We start from the raw sequence: 12,336 nt of genomic DNA on the forward strand, positions 1-12,336 counted from the left end.
GCCTCCGCTTAAGGCATAAGAAGCAAAGTCCACAAAGGCAGGACCATTAGGTTTTCAATGAAATGTAGCATAACAAAGGTCAGAATCGTTTTTCGTTGTTTTTTTTCCAAAATAAGCCCAGACCATTAAACAAGTGAAACTCCAACAAATAAGTCTTCTCCAACAGCGAGAAAAACTGTACAGTTACTCAAAGCTGATCTGCCAGTGGGGCTGAGGATAGAAGGGAGGGTGAAATCATGGCGGAGGGGCCCGTGGGGGCACTGGAGCGGGAGAGGGTCAGGGTCCTGCCCATCAGAGTGGGGCCGCCTGCGTCCTGCACACTCTGCTGTCAGGTGGAAGGAGGGGGGCAGCTCTTGCCGCCCACTGTGTTGGGGGGGGATTGTCCCTTACCACCTCCCAGTGCCAGGAAGAGCCAGCTCACTCTGATGGCTAGTGAACAAGATGGGACTGGCTGGGAGGGGGAGGGTCCTGTAAGAGGGACACCCTGCTGATTCCAAACAAGGTGGCCCCTGTCCATCCCACTTCCCGGGGCTGGTGGGAGAGGGATTGGAGAAGCCCTGGGAGTTTGAGGGGAATGAGCAAAGGCACAGAAACATGGAGGGGCCGGGGTGGGGGACTTGCATAGGTTGATGAGTGTGCAAGAGGTACATAAATAAACCTGACACCCCACCCAGCCCGGCACTGGGAGAGGAGGTGGGGACCTGGAGCAGGTCCCCAGGGCTACACCACCCCCTGGCTTCCTCCCCCTCCCTGGGCTCAGCTGAGGGAGGTCCAGACCAGGAGGGTGGGGGTAAAAAGGTCAAGGGAATGGGTTGAGAGTGCAGGGAGGGCGGTGGTTTTAATTTTTTTTTTTTTTTGGTGTTTTTTTTTCCCCAACATTTTGTATCTTTAATAACATACACAATGGTTACCAGCCATATTCATAACAAAAGTTATTCATAAAATGTATCTAAAAATAACATTTTTTTTCCTTTTCGGTGTGAAAAGCTTGAGAATGTCCCAGTGGGGAGGGTGAGGGAGAAGGGGGGATTGGAATAGGGCACCCTGGCTTCCCCACAACCTGAACCCCTAAATTCCCTCCCTCCACCTGAGCCCCAGCACAGCCCCACAGTAGGAACAGGGACCAGAGGGTCTGTATGACTCTGGGGCTGGGACGAATCTCTGGGTTATGATAATAGTGTTCCACTTAATGAGGTCATGACATAATGGGGGGTGGGGGGAGGTTGAAAGAAAAGGGGGGTGGGGAAAGAAACCAAAAACCAAACAATCCCCTTTCCCTTATTCCTCACCCCCAAGTCTTTCAGCAACTAGACCTGGGAGTGGAGAAGGGTGTCTGTTGGTGGGGGAAGGGGACGTTAAGGCAACAGACTTCCTGACCTCACTAGCTGCCCTGGCTCTCCACCTTCAGCCTCTGCATGTGGGGAGCCAGGGCTAGGGGGACATGGGGAAGGGCTAGGGGGTTTGGAGGAGGGGGCTCTGCCCCTCTCCCCTCGTAAAATTCAGGCTCCCCCTGCCACTTTCTTGGCTCAGAGAGAGGCCTGGGGATTCTAAAAATGAGAGGGAATGATCAGAGAAAAACCGTTAAGAACTATATAAATATGTATCTTAAATAGGCCTAAGAAATTAATTGTAGAGAACCTCTGATAAACAGGGCAAAGGAGGTGAGTGAGAGGAAAGCAGCTCCTGTTCTCAGGGAATGACGGGAATGGGGAAGGGGAAGAAGGTGGCAAGGAGAGGCTCCTCTCCTCACCTGCCTTCTTAGCGCCTCTCAAATAACATCCAGGAGAGCAGGTTATCTATCCCGCTTGTCTCTCCCCAAATGTCACCTGGTTCTGGGCAGGCCCCACAAGATAGTGGGTCAGTGAGTCTCTGAGGGAGGCTGCTCCCTTGGGAGGGGCAGGTGACGGGTGGTCCGGAGGAGACTGGGGTGGGATGGGGCCAGGTGAGAGATGAGGGAAGGAGAGGGCAGGCAGGCTGGCCAGTCCCTGCCCCCTTTATTCTGGCTGCCCCCTACCTCCCCGGGCCTCAGCAAAGATCCCTCAATGGGCCTGGGAATGAGCAAGGCATTGCCAATGTTAAACAAAAGTTAAAAGGGTGAGAGAGTAGAAAAATATTAGAATGTATAGCTGAGCCAGCCCACCCTCTCGCTGTCGCGGAGAAGCCCATTGGGGGTCGGCCCCCGCCCGCCGCCCGGGGAGCCTATGGGTGCGCTGGGCTGTGGGTCCCGTCAGATGGTGGAGGTTTTGTCTGTCCCATCTGTGGTAAGAAAGGGAGGAAGGGAGGAAGATCAGGAGCTAGCAGGAGGCTCGAGAAAAGGTGCTCAGGTAGCCTGTCATCCCAGTCAGGCCCTCCCTGGAGTCCGGCCTCCCCTAGGGACCCCTCAGGATGACTCTGAGTTGCTCAGTTCAGAGGTGGAGACGCTGCTGGGTAGGTGGGAGCTGGGTCAGGGAAAGAGGAAATGCTCACCACCCAAGGCGTGTTCTGTCATGCTCAGACACAGAGACTCCAGAGTGGGATTGATCTCCAGGTCAGGCCCAGGGACCGGGCAGTCTGGGTGGGAGAGAGGAGAGTGAGAGTGGAGGTGAAGAGCAGAGCCGGGAAGACAAAGGACGGGATGGGTGGGCACTGGGGAGAAGCTGAGGGACGAGTGTGAACAGGAAGGAGGGAGAGATAGAGCACAAGAGACATACACACACTCGGATGGAAGGTGTGACGGCAGAGATGCAGGACAAAGACAGGCCTGGGTGTGTCACAAAGTAGGCAGAAGCGACAATGGCAAGGGCAGAGAGGCTGGGCGACACAGAGAAACCCTGACCTGGAGACAGAAGAAGTGATGTGAAGCGGAGGGAGCTTCCTGGAGGCCATACACAGGCTGGGACTATTTTGGACACACACTGCATGTTGCCTTGGGCACAGTCTGGGCATCTGCTGGGGGTGCTGGGTTCCCCCGTGCTGCCTGACGGGTGACCTGCTCTGTACTTGGTGTAGAAGCTTAATTAGAAATCTTGCCATCCCCACTTGGACTTGCTCCTCTGGGCAGGATTCGATCTGGGCAGGCTAGGCAGGCAGGGCAAATCAGGACAGCAGCCATGGGGCTTGTCCTCAAACCACCTCTCAAAGGGCCTCCTGTTCTGGAGTCTGGGAAACAGCCCACCTCCCTGGGCAGACTTACACCCACCCTACACTGCTGAAAACCCTTCCTGGGCTCCTCACTCCTGTCAAGAGGAAGTCTGAGTTTTTTACCTGGGTTTAGAAGACCCTGCTGCCATCTTCAGCTTCACCTCTCATCACAACCCCTCTGAACTCTGAGCTCAGACCATGTCAGACCACCTAACTGTCTCTCCTTAACAAAAAATGTTTATGCCTTGGGCAAGGCACCTTTTTGAGTCTCAGATTCATAACTAATCATATGGGCATAACATCAGCGCCCTCACATGTGCCGTTGGGAGAGTTTGCTACGACAGTTCAGGAAAGCTGCCTGACACACAGCCTGGCACACAGCATTCAGGTCCAAAGAACCGTTCTTACTTTGCTCCCGCAGTCCATCCATCCAGTCTTTTAACACCATTTACAGATGCCTGCACATGCCCAGCTCCGTGCTCGGATGAACACGACGGATGCGGTCTCCTGCCTTCAACATGCGGCAGTCCACACAACCTCATTAGCTAAGAAGCCCTAATGATTAGGCAGTTTCACATGAAAAGCTTAGGGTCACCTGCATATGTAAGCTCTCTCCAGAGGCAGCCCATTCCAGACTAGCCTCATCTGCCTCTGCAGCCTTGGTGCCCAGCAGTGGGCCTGGCACAGAGCAGAGGAGGTTGTCCCCAGTCGCTGAGCAAGGTAGGGCTAGTGCTTCTCTACCCTGCCTTCCGTCCACTTTGCCCTCATTCTGATCTCCCATCTCTAGGCTGGTCTGTGAACAGAGGGAAAACAGCCCTCGAACCTCCAACACGCTTTAGAGTAAAACCTGATCTCAGAGCTGAAGTCTAAGGGTTGCTGCCTGGTTACCCGGCTTCTGGAAGAATGCTAGTGGACTGATAAACGGGACTCCCCTCCATAGAAACCTCGCTGCTTTGACTCTCTCATCCCCTCAACCCCTTCCAAAGAGATGGTGATAGAGACCAAATGAGATACTAAGATTATGACATAGGAGGGAGAGAGGTGGGCATGCAGGGGTGGAAGTAAGAGGTGAGAGAAGATACCGTGTTTCCCCGAAAATAAGAGTGGGTCTTATATTAAGGTTTGCTCCAAAAGACGCATTAGGGCTTATGTTTAGGGGATGTCATCCTAAACAATCCCTAGGGTTTATTTTCCGCTTAGGTCTTATTTTCGGGAAACACGTTAGAGAAAGGAAGGCAGGACCTGACATAGAAAATTGAAATGGGGGTAAGGAAGAGTACAGAAAAATCCCATGATGCAGGGAGATGGGTGCAGAGTGGTGGGAAGTAGGGTAGAGGTGCTGGAGCGTACGAGACCCAGAAGAGAAAGGCCAGCCAAGTGTTGTGGAGGCAGAATCCCACGGGTTGAGGCACCTTACCTGGAGGGAACATGAGAATGGCCTGGGGCGACGAGTGGACTGGGAGCGAGTGGGTGCGCTGCACAGAGCTGCGGCTCTGGCTGGGCATGCTGTTGCTGCCTCCGGGGTTGGCAAACCACAAGTTCTGCAAAGGGCATGGGAAGAGAAAGAAAGTCAGTGACTGGGGAAGAGGCCCAGGCCCCGGAGTGGTGGAGCTGGCAAAGGAGCCCCCGCCCCTCTAAGCCAGGCGCAGATGCAAAGACACGGACACACACATCCCAGGCACCACCACCCCAACTCCAAAAGCACCAGCCACTCACCTGTCGGCCCTGGCCCCCAAGGCTGGGACTGGTGAGGGCATGTCGGGGGGAGATGCCCCCAATGCCCGAGGGGCTCAGAAGGCCCATCCTGCCAGGCGGGAGGGCCCGGGGAGGCATTGGGAACTGCCGCTGGGTCCGCCGGGCCACCCCCATCCCCACAGAGCCAGCTATGGGGAGTGAGTTGGAGCCAAACGCCCAGCTGCGAGAGAGCAGAAGGCAGGGCGTCAGTGTAGGTAGACAGGGCCTATGTGTCTGTCCCTTCCTTACCACCCCCCACAATCCCAATGGGTCGGACACAACACAGACCTGCTCTGAGCAAGGATTCCCTGTCCAAGTCCCTGCATCACACATTCTGTCTCCTGCTCAAGGGGACCCCTAAGCTGGAGATGGGGAATGTTCCTCGTGTCCACGCAAAGAAGTTCTCCTAACTTCAATACTCAGGTGTGATAGTTCTGCTTTTTGTTTGGGGTGAGAAGGGACCTCAGAGCCCTCTGTACACAGGTGAGGAGAACAAGGGACAGGCAAGGGGCCTGCCATCAGGACATAAGCTGGTTTTGCCAGCTCAGCACCCTATTCTAGCGGTAAGAACACCCTGATTTTCTTCTGGGAAGTCTTCACTGGGTGAAGTGTGTAAGTCACCCAGTGACCGAATGAGTATCACTGGATTCCCAGCTCAGAATGCAATCACCCCTCTAAGCACTAACTGTGCCCCAGCCAGGGCCTAGGGAGGGAAGGCCCGCTTGCCCTGAGCGCCCACCTACCCTTTCTGCTGCCGGTAGTTCTGCATCTCTAGTGCTGCTTTGCGTGGGAAGGTCCGGAGGAGCTTCAGCACTTGCTGTTTCCAGGACAGCAGCCGTTTTTTCTGCGTCTCCGTGAAAGCCTAGAATTAGAGAAGTAAAGCAGAAAGTGGGTGCTTCTTTCAGATTTACCTTCTGTTCATTAGCTCAAATGTTTATCGACGGCCTGCTCTGTCCCAGGCAATGCTGGATCGCAGAGGTGACCTGTGCACGTGGAGCTTACAATTGAGGTGGGGAGAAGATACACATGCGATCATAACTGTGATGAGTGTTGTGAGGGAGAAGCACAGGAGGCACAAGAAACCCCATCTAGTATGAAGGCCGGTGAAGCTATCCCTGAACTGGGAGGGAACCTCCCAGTTTGAACTGGGAGCTGAGGGGCCAGCAGGAGGGAAGGGGACTTGTTCCCGAGAGAAGGAATATGTCCAAAGGCTCCGAGGAGAGCTCAGGGCATCCACTGAACCCAACACTGGTGAGATAAAGGCTGGAGAAGTGGGCAGGAGCCAGCCAGGCAGGGCCCTGTTGGCCACACAAAGAATATTGGTTCTGCGAGAGAAGTGGCTGCCTTTCCCTTCTTGGCAGGTCTAGAGGAGGCCTCACCTCATGAGTCAGGCACTTTTCGATGAGCTGGAGGTAACTGGTGATGTTCTCCTCGTCTGGTCGGGACACCAGCAGCTGGGTGCACACTGGGGAACACGGGAAAGGTGGGGAGGTTAGCCCCCAGTGTGCCCTCTGCCGCAGAAGGAGGGACAGGAAACTCAGGCTGGACAAGTACTAGCTATGTGCCAAGCATGGTACCTGGCTTATCATGAAGATACACAAAATGCCCACCATAGTGCACTGGCATAAGGCAGATATGAAGTCAATGATACCTTTTCTCCTTTTAACAATCTCATCAATGTGGGCATTTTCAGCCTTAGGAACTTGAGGCTCAGAGAGGCTGATTCACTTGCCCCAGATCACACAGCTAAAAGGATCTAGACCCAAGTATAAAGTCTGTTATGCCATGCTGTCTTAAGAAAGGCTGAGCCCTTTAAGAGCTTCACCATACCCACCCTGTGGGCTTCAGTCCCCCCGAGAGAACCAATGGATTGCAGAGTATTTGTTCACCCTGTACTGTATGCAGTTTCCACTGACATATGTCCTGTCTTCTCAGGCTGAAGAGCTTTCAGGGTAAGGGGTGTCTCCCACCACCAGTCCTGACACACCTGAGGGCAGGGCCCTTGCCACCCTCAGTCTCAATTACTCTTTGCCATGTTCTAGTCCCCAGGGTGCTTTAAAAAGCTCTGCTTCCACCGTTTAACTTGCATTTGACCCCTAATGCCTAGGTTCACTTGGCTCCCGGCCCCAGAACTTCCTGCTGGGCCTTGGGTGGTCTCACCTTTGCCCATCACCCGTGTAAACTGGCTGGGGATGTCTCCATCAGCGACGGGAGCCGGAGCTGGCTCACTGCCATCAGTGGGAGCTGGAGCTGGTGGAGGGGGGTAGCTCTCTGCAGCCGGAGGGTCCTTGGCCTCAGTGCCCTTGTCTGTGCCGGGGTGAGCCAGGGGGGGCTCGGCACCTGGCTGCAGTGGCTCCCCTTGTCCCCCATCCTTGGCAGTCGGGGTGGCAGCGGCGGCGGCCACGGTGGCCTGGAGGACACTGTAGGCCTTGATGGGGGTGATGATGATCTGCTGCAGCTCCTGCAGAGCGTTCCGCAGGTTCCCTCCTTCCAGCACATCCTGGGGGCGAGAACACGGCTGGGGCCACATGCCGATCCCACATCTCCATGAAATGGCTACACACATGGGGTCAGACAGGGCTTGGAAGGGGCTAGTGGACTCTGGTTCAGCACACAGAGAAGACAGGTAAGGCACCACAAGCCGACACACACATTCCCTTTCCCCTTTCAAGATGGGAGTCTGGAGAAGGTGGGCTAATGCTGGAGCCTTAAGGTCCTACCCAGGATGGAACCAGACTCAGACCCAGAGACCTGGACTAAGGCACCGAGGCTGGGGAAACCAGAAGGCAAGTGGCAGGGAAGGGCAAAGAGAATGCAAATCCAGGCAGGTACAAAAGGAGGGTGAGGAGGTAAGAAAGCAAATGGAAAGTGAGACCATACACACAAGGAGACATTCTATTCGACCAGAAAGACCAGTCAGAAGTGGAAAAGCAAAGGAGAGAGTCAACTGACAGAGTTTGGAAACACACAGCGGGACAGACAGAAGGGAGCCTTTTAACCACAGGCAAGTGCATGATCCGATGTGCACTTGGTCCCCAGAGCCTAGGGCTGGGGCAGTCCCAAAGGGAGGCCACAGGGTAGCAAGAATGCCCCAGAGCCTTCGGTCTTCTGGTACCGCTGGGCAGCCAGCTGACCTTGGAGATGAAGATACCAGGTCCTCACCTTCTCCAGGGACTTGAGGACGCTCTGCCTCTCACGCAGCTTCTGGATGCTCAGGGCTATCTTGTGGCGGGCACCTTTGGTGACATTCTGTAGTAGGACAGAAGGGGACAGGAAGCTGGAAATAGGAGGTAGAGGTACTTGGGGCGCCCCAACAAGGCCCGAAGAGATGGAGCAGTGTCAGGTCCCAAAGGTAGTGTCACAATGGTGCTGCCCCCACCCTGCCCTGATGGTCCCCTCAGCTTTACCTGAGACTCCAGATGCTGCTCGGTCAGTGTCATCATCTCCTCGTAGCTCATCTGTGAGAAGAGGGCTGCGTACTTGTGTAAGCGGAGGCTCTTGAGCCACGAGGGCACATCTGTAGAAAAGGAGGGAGGGCAGAGGTTCTGTCACTTACCTCTGTGTCCCGGCTTTCTGGTCAGACTGGAGAGTCCAAGGGCAAGGACTTCTCCCCATCAGACTGGGCTCAGTCGGGGGAGTCTCTCTGCTCAGTCTGAGCCCTAAGGACAGGGATTGTCTACTCCCCTCCGAGTTTTCCCCTGCTCTCGAAGGTGGGGGGACAGGGGAGGTGGGGGGATGGGACAGGTCAGGCGGCAGCCAGAAGCTCTCTCCTGTCCTCTAAGCTCTGCAGAAATCTCTGGAGGGTCCTAGTGCTGCCCTCCCGTTGTACCTTTCATGCCACTGCCATCCTCCTGGAAAGTGTTTCGGCTGGAGCCCTGCTCCTCCGTCTGCTCACTGCCAGAGGAGGCCACGCTGCTCTGGGGCGAGAGGGGTGCGTGGTCGGGCGTGGTGAAAGCAGCTCGGGCCCCAAGCTCCTCTGGACTCGGCCACTCACCAGGGGCCTGAGGGCTCGTGGGAATGAGTGACATGGAGCGTTTCAGCGGGCTGGGGTGGATTTGGCAGGGGAGACCTGGCCAGAGGGGGGAGAGAGGCAAGAGGTCAGGCGCAGGGATCTGACCACAGACCATGCCCCCCAGTTAGTGCCATGGATGGCAGCTTAGCCCCAGAATCTGACAGGGAGAAGGGACCCCAGGGTCTGAAGGGAACTTCCAGATACTGTTCCTTCCCTCCCTCCCCACCCACTCCCAGCCCATCAGTAAGCTGTCAGCCACTTCTCCGAACCTCTCCACTTCCTCTGCTGGCACCCTGGTCTGAGGCAATGGTGCCCAATGGTGCCCCTTACTGAAATTACTGCCACAGCCTCCTAACTGGTTTCTTGCCTTCCCTCTTGCCTCCTACAGTCTATTCACCTCACAGCAGCCGCAGTGATCCTTCTAAAAACGCAAATCTGAGCAAGTCAGTCCCTGCTTAAATCCCACCTGTGGCTTCCTTTCACGCTGAGAATAAAATTCAAACTCTTCCACACACTCCCTTCCACGGCCCTGCTCATCTCTGACCTCTCATCTCCCACAACTCACCCTTTGGTTCAAGCCTTTCAAGCCTTTGCCTCCCACTCCCATTTGTTCCTGGAACATTCAAGCGTGTTCCCGCCTCAGGACTTTGGCACTTGCTTGTTCTTCTAATCCTGATCTTAGCAGTTGGCTTCCTCAGCTCTCATCTCAGCAAGCGTCACAGTCACCTCTTCCATGGCCTTCCCTGAACCCTCCCTCTGAAGTAGCTGTCCCCACCAGTCCTGGTCACTCTATCATGTTACTGTCTTATCTTTCTTACATTTATCACCACCTGAAATGATCGTATCTAGTTGTTTGTTTACTTGCTTATTAACTATACGCCCCTGCTGCAATGAATGATCTGGGATAGCAGGGACCTGTCCTGTCTCAGACATCATTAATCCTCAGCAATTACAGTGGGGCCTGGAGCAGAGGAGTTTCTTCAGCAGTACTTGTAAAGTAAACGAAGGAGGTACATAAACTGCTTCCTTCACATCTCTGTCTTTGGGCTTTACCACCTCCCACAAATTTTTCCTGGACTGACCCCAAATCAGGGTGAATCCAGGCCCTCTTCCACAGGATGTATCTATCCATCCATCCATCCATCTATCCATCCATCCATCCATCCATCCCATTTCCTAAGGTAGGAAGAGGGCTCCAACCTGATCTTTAACCATTCTATGGACAGGGCAGGCTCCCACAGTTTCTAGATCTTTACACATGCTATTCCCTCTCCCTAGCTCACCGCTCGTCCACCCTTATCTGCCAGCCACTTCAGCCTTCGCTCCTTCTCTGCATTCCCTGGGCCCCTGTGCTGCTGCCACTTCAAGCCCAGCACTCACTGCCCTCTTCACTACCCTGCCTCGCTCGCGCACTGGACTCTGGGCTTGTGTAGGATGGCAACCCTGTCCAGTCATGTCTGCATCGCCTGCACCAGGAGCAGGGCGTAACACACAGGAGCCCTCAAAGTTTCCTACATGTCTAAAGGAGGGCGCCCATGATCCTGAGTGCCAACAGGGCCTCTGAGCTTCACACAGGTAATTGAGAGTACCCTGAATCAAAGAAAAAGAAACAAAGCCCAAAACCTCAACCTTGGTAGGTGAGAACATCAAGGCCCAGGGAACTAAAGCCCTCTGCCCCAGTTCCCACAGAGAGTTGGGAGGCAGAGGCAGAAGGACCCCAGCCTTGTTTCTGATGGAACGGCTCGGATTTCTGCTGGTGCTCCACCGACATCAGCCCAGGGAGGACCAGCCAGTCCAGGCCCTAAAGCACCTTCCCTCACCTGTGAGAGAATCTACACTCCTGGACAGAAGTCACCAGAGGGCAGTGCACTGACCCACCCATAAGGCCAGTCTCTGGCCCTGCCCGTGACCTCTGGGGTCCTCTGCTCAGGGATCCTTCCAAGCCTCTGAGCGCCCAGAAGAAGCCAGCACACTCTGGGCACTGGGGGGCTGGGGAGCCCTCAGCATAGGCCTTTATATGCCTGTCTTGGTGCCTCTGGCCTCCTCCCTCCTCCCTTCTCAGCCATGAAGGAGACAGGCAAGGCTGAAAGGACTGGCAGTGACCCTGACTGGACTGAGCCTGCAGCTCCTGAGGAGTCCTGCTTGGCCCCCTGGGGTGGAGGCTCACCACAGCATGAGGACTATAAAAACAGGAGTGCGGCCGGAGGTTCGGGGCCTCACACTCTCTAAGAAACCCTGGTCTGTCCTGGGCAGCACCGCAAACCCACCCTGCCTGCCATTACAGGCCAATCCTTGCTCCCCATTCAAAAACATTTTAGTAATTTCCTGTTTCCTGCAACTGCTTGAAATTGAACAGCTTCATCCTATCCTTCAAGGTCCCCCCAGAATGTGGCCCTTACATACTGAGATCTGGGAGTCAAGACAGACCTAAGTTTAATCCTAGCTCTGCAGGTGGCCAGCGTGAGTGGCCGACAGCTGGCGAGAGCTGCCGACTGACAACCGGTGACCGACTGCCTTAACCGGGGGAACGCAAGGCTCATAATACCAGCAGAACAACGGCTGGAACCGGAGGTGGAGGGGGAGCTAAAGGGGGAGGGGGGAGGGGAAGAAGGGGGGAAAAGAAAATACAAAAATCCTGGCTCTGCTATCTATTAACTGCATGATCCTGGGCAAGTCAGTTCATTTGCCCCCTGCCTCCATTTCCACGTGAAGTCCTTGGCACAGGGGCAGGCACACGGTAAACACAAATGTTTGCTACTGCTCTTATTTAAATCCTTGCCCCTCTCCAGCCCTGCCAGACCTGTCTGCACACTGTCCCTCCGCTAATTTGCCACCCCTATACTTTCAATTCATGCTGTGCTCTCCCCTTGGAATGCCAATTCCTTTCTCTCTTCTGGCTCACAGCCCCTGTCCGACACTGTTCCAGCTCGGTCCTGCAGTAGCTGCTGTCCGCATCATGGGGAAGAAGGGATGTATGGGCACCCTCCCCTTTATGAGGTCTGAGCATCTTCGGGAAGGTCACTTGGGGGTGAAGGCAGTGTAGCATGGTAGTTAAGATTATGAGCTGTGAAGCCAGACTACGTGGGTTTAAATTCTGGCCACACCACCTTGGACAAGTGACTTTTCTGTGACTCAGCCAATAAATTTAAAGGTATAAAGTTCTCAGAACAGTTCTTGGCAAAGCCTAAATGCTCAATATATTTTAGCCAGAATTATCATTATTAATAAATCCTCCCACCCTGGACCCAGAAATTGTCATGATCTAAGACTGGAAAACACCTTGGGTTGCATGAATTCCCAGAAATGCCCCCTATCTCTTTATCTTTCCTGATTCTCATCAGTACCTGGGAGAGAGGCAGGTGACCAGGACATCCATATTTAACTAGAGAAGAAAGAGGCTCAGGGGGTAACTAATGTGTACCAGGTGCCACAAAGCTGGGCACCGGAGACCCAGGGTTCACCCCACTGGC

General features: G+C 54.6%; 1 protein-coding gene across 1 annotated transcript in view; it reads right to left on the minus strand.

Annotated features, from left to right (window-relative positions):
* Positions 1 to 917: 917 nt before the first annotated feature.
* SAMD4B (sterile alpha motif domain containing 4B) overlaps positions 918 to 12,336 on the minus strand; it is a 35,434-nt gene continuing 24,015 nt past the window's right edge. The window contains exons 4-13 of the mRNA XM_074314342.2: positions 8,684 to 8,923; positions 8,262 to 8,371; positions 8,017 to 8,103; positions 7,015 to 7,354; positions 6,234 to 6,319; positions 5,598 to 5,716; positions 4,837 to 5,035; positions 4,538 to 4,661; positions 2,467 to 2,550; positions 918 to 2,256 (exon numbers count right to left, since the gene is read on the minus strand). Of these exons, the coding sequence (XP_074170443.1) occupies positions 2,228 to 2,256; positions 2,467 to 2,550; positions 4,538 to 4,661; positions 4,837 to 5,035; positions 5,598 to 5,716; positions 6,234 to 6,319; positions 7,015 to 7,354; positions 8,017 to 8,103; positions 8,262 to 8,371; positions 8,684 to 8,923 (1,418 nt within the window). The 3' untranslated portion in view covers positions 918 to 2,227. The remainder of the gene's footprint in view (positions 2,257 to 2,466; positions 2,551 to 4,537; positions 4,662 to 4,836; positions 5,036 to 5,597; positions 5,717 to 6,233; positions 6,320 to 7,014; positions 7,355 to 8,016; positions 8,104 to 8,261; positions 8,372 to 8,683; positions 8,924 to 12,336) is intronic.

The sequence above is a fragment of the Rhinolophus sinicus genome, chromosome 8 (genome assembly GCF_057876585.1).
Source record: "Rhinolophus sinicus isolate RSI-liver-muscle chromosome 8, RSI-T2T, whole genome shotgun sequence".
NCBI lineage: Eukaryota > Metazoa > Chordata > Mammalia > Chiroptera > Rhinolophidae > Rhinolophus > Rhinolophus sinicus.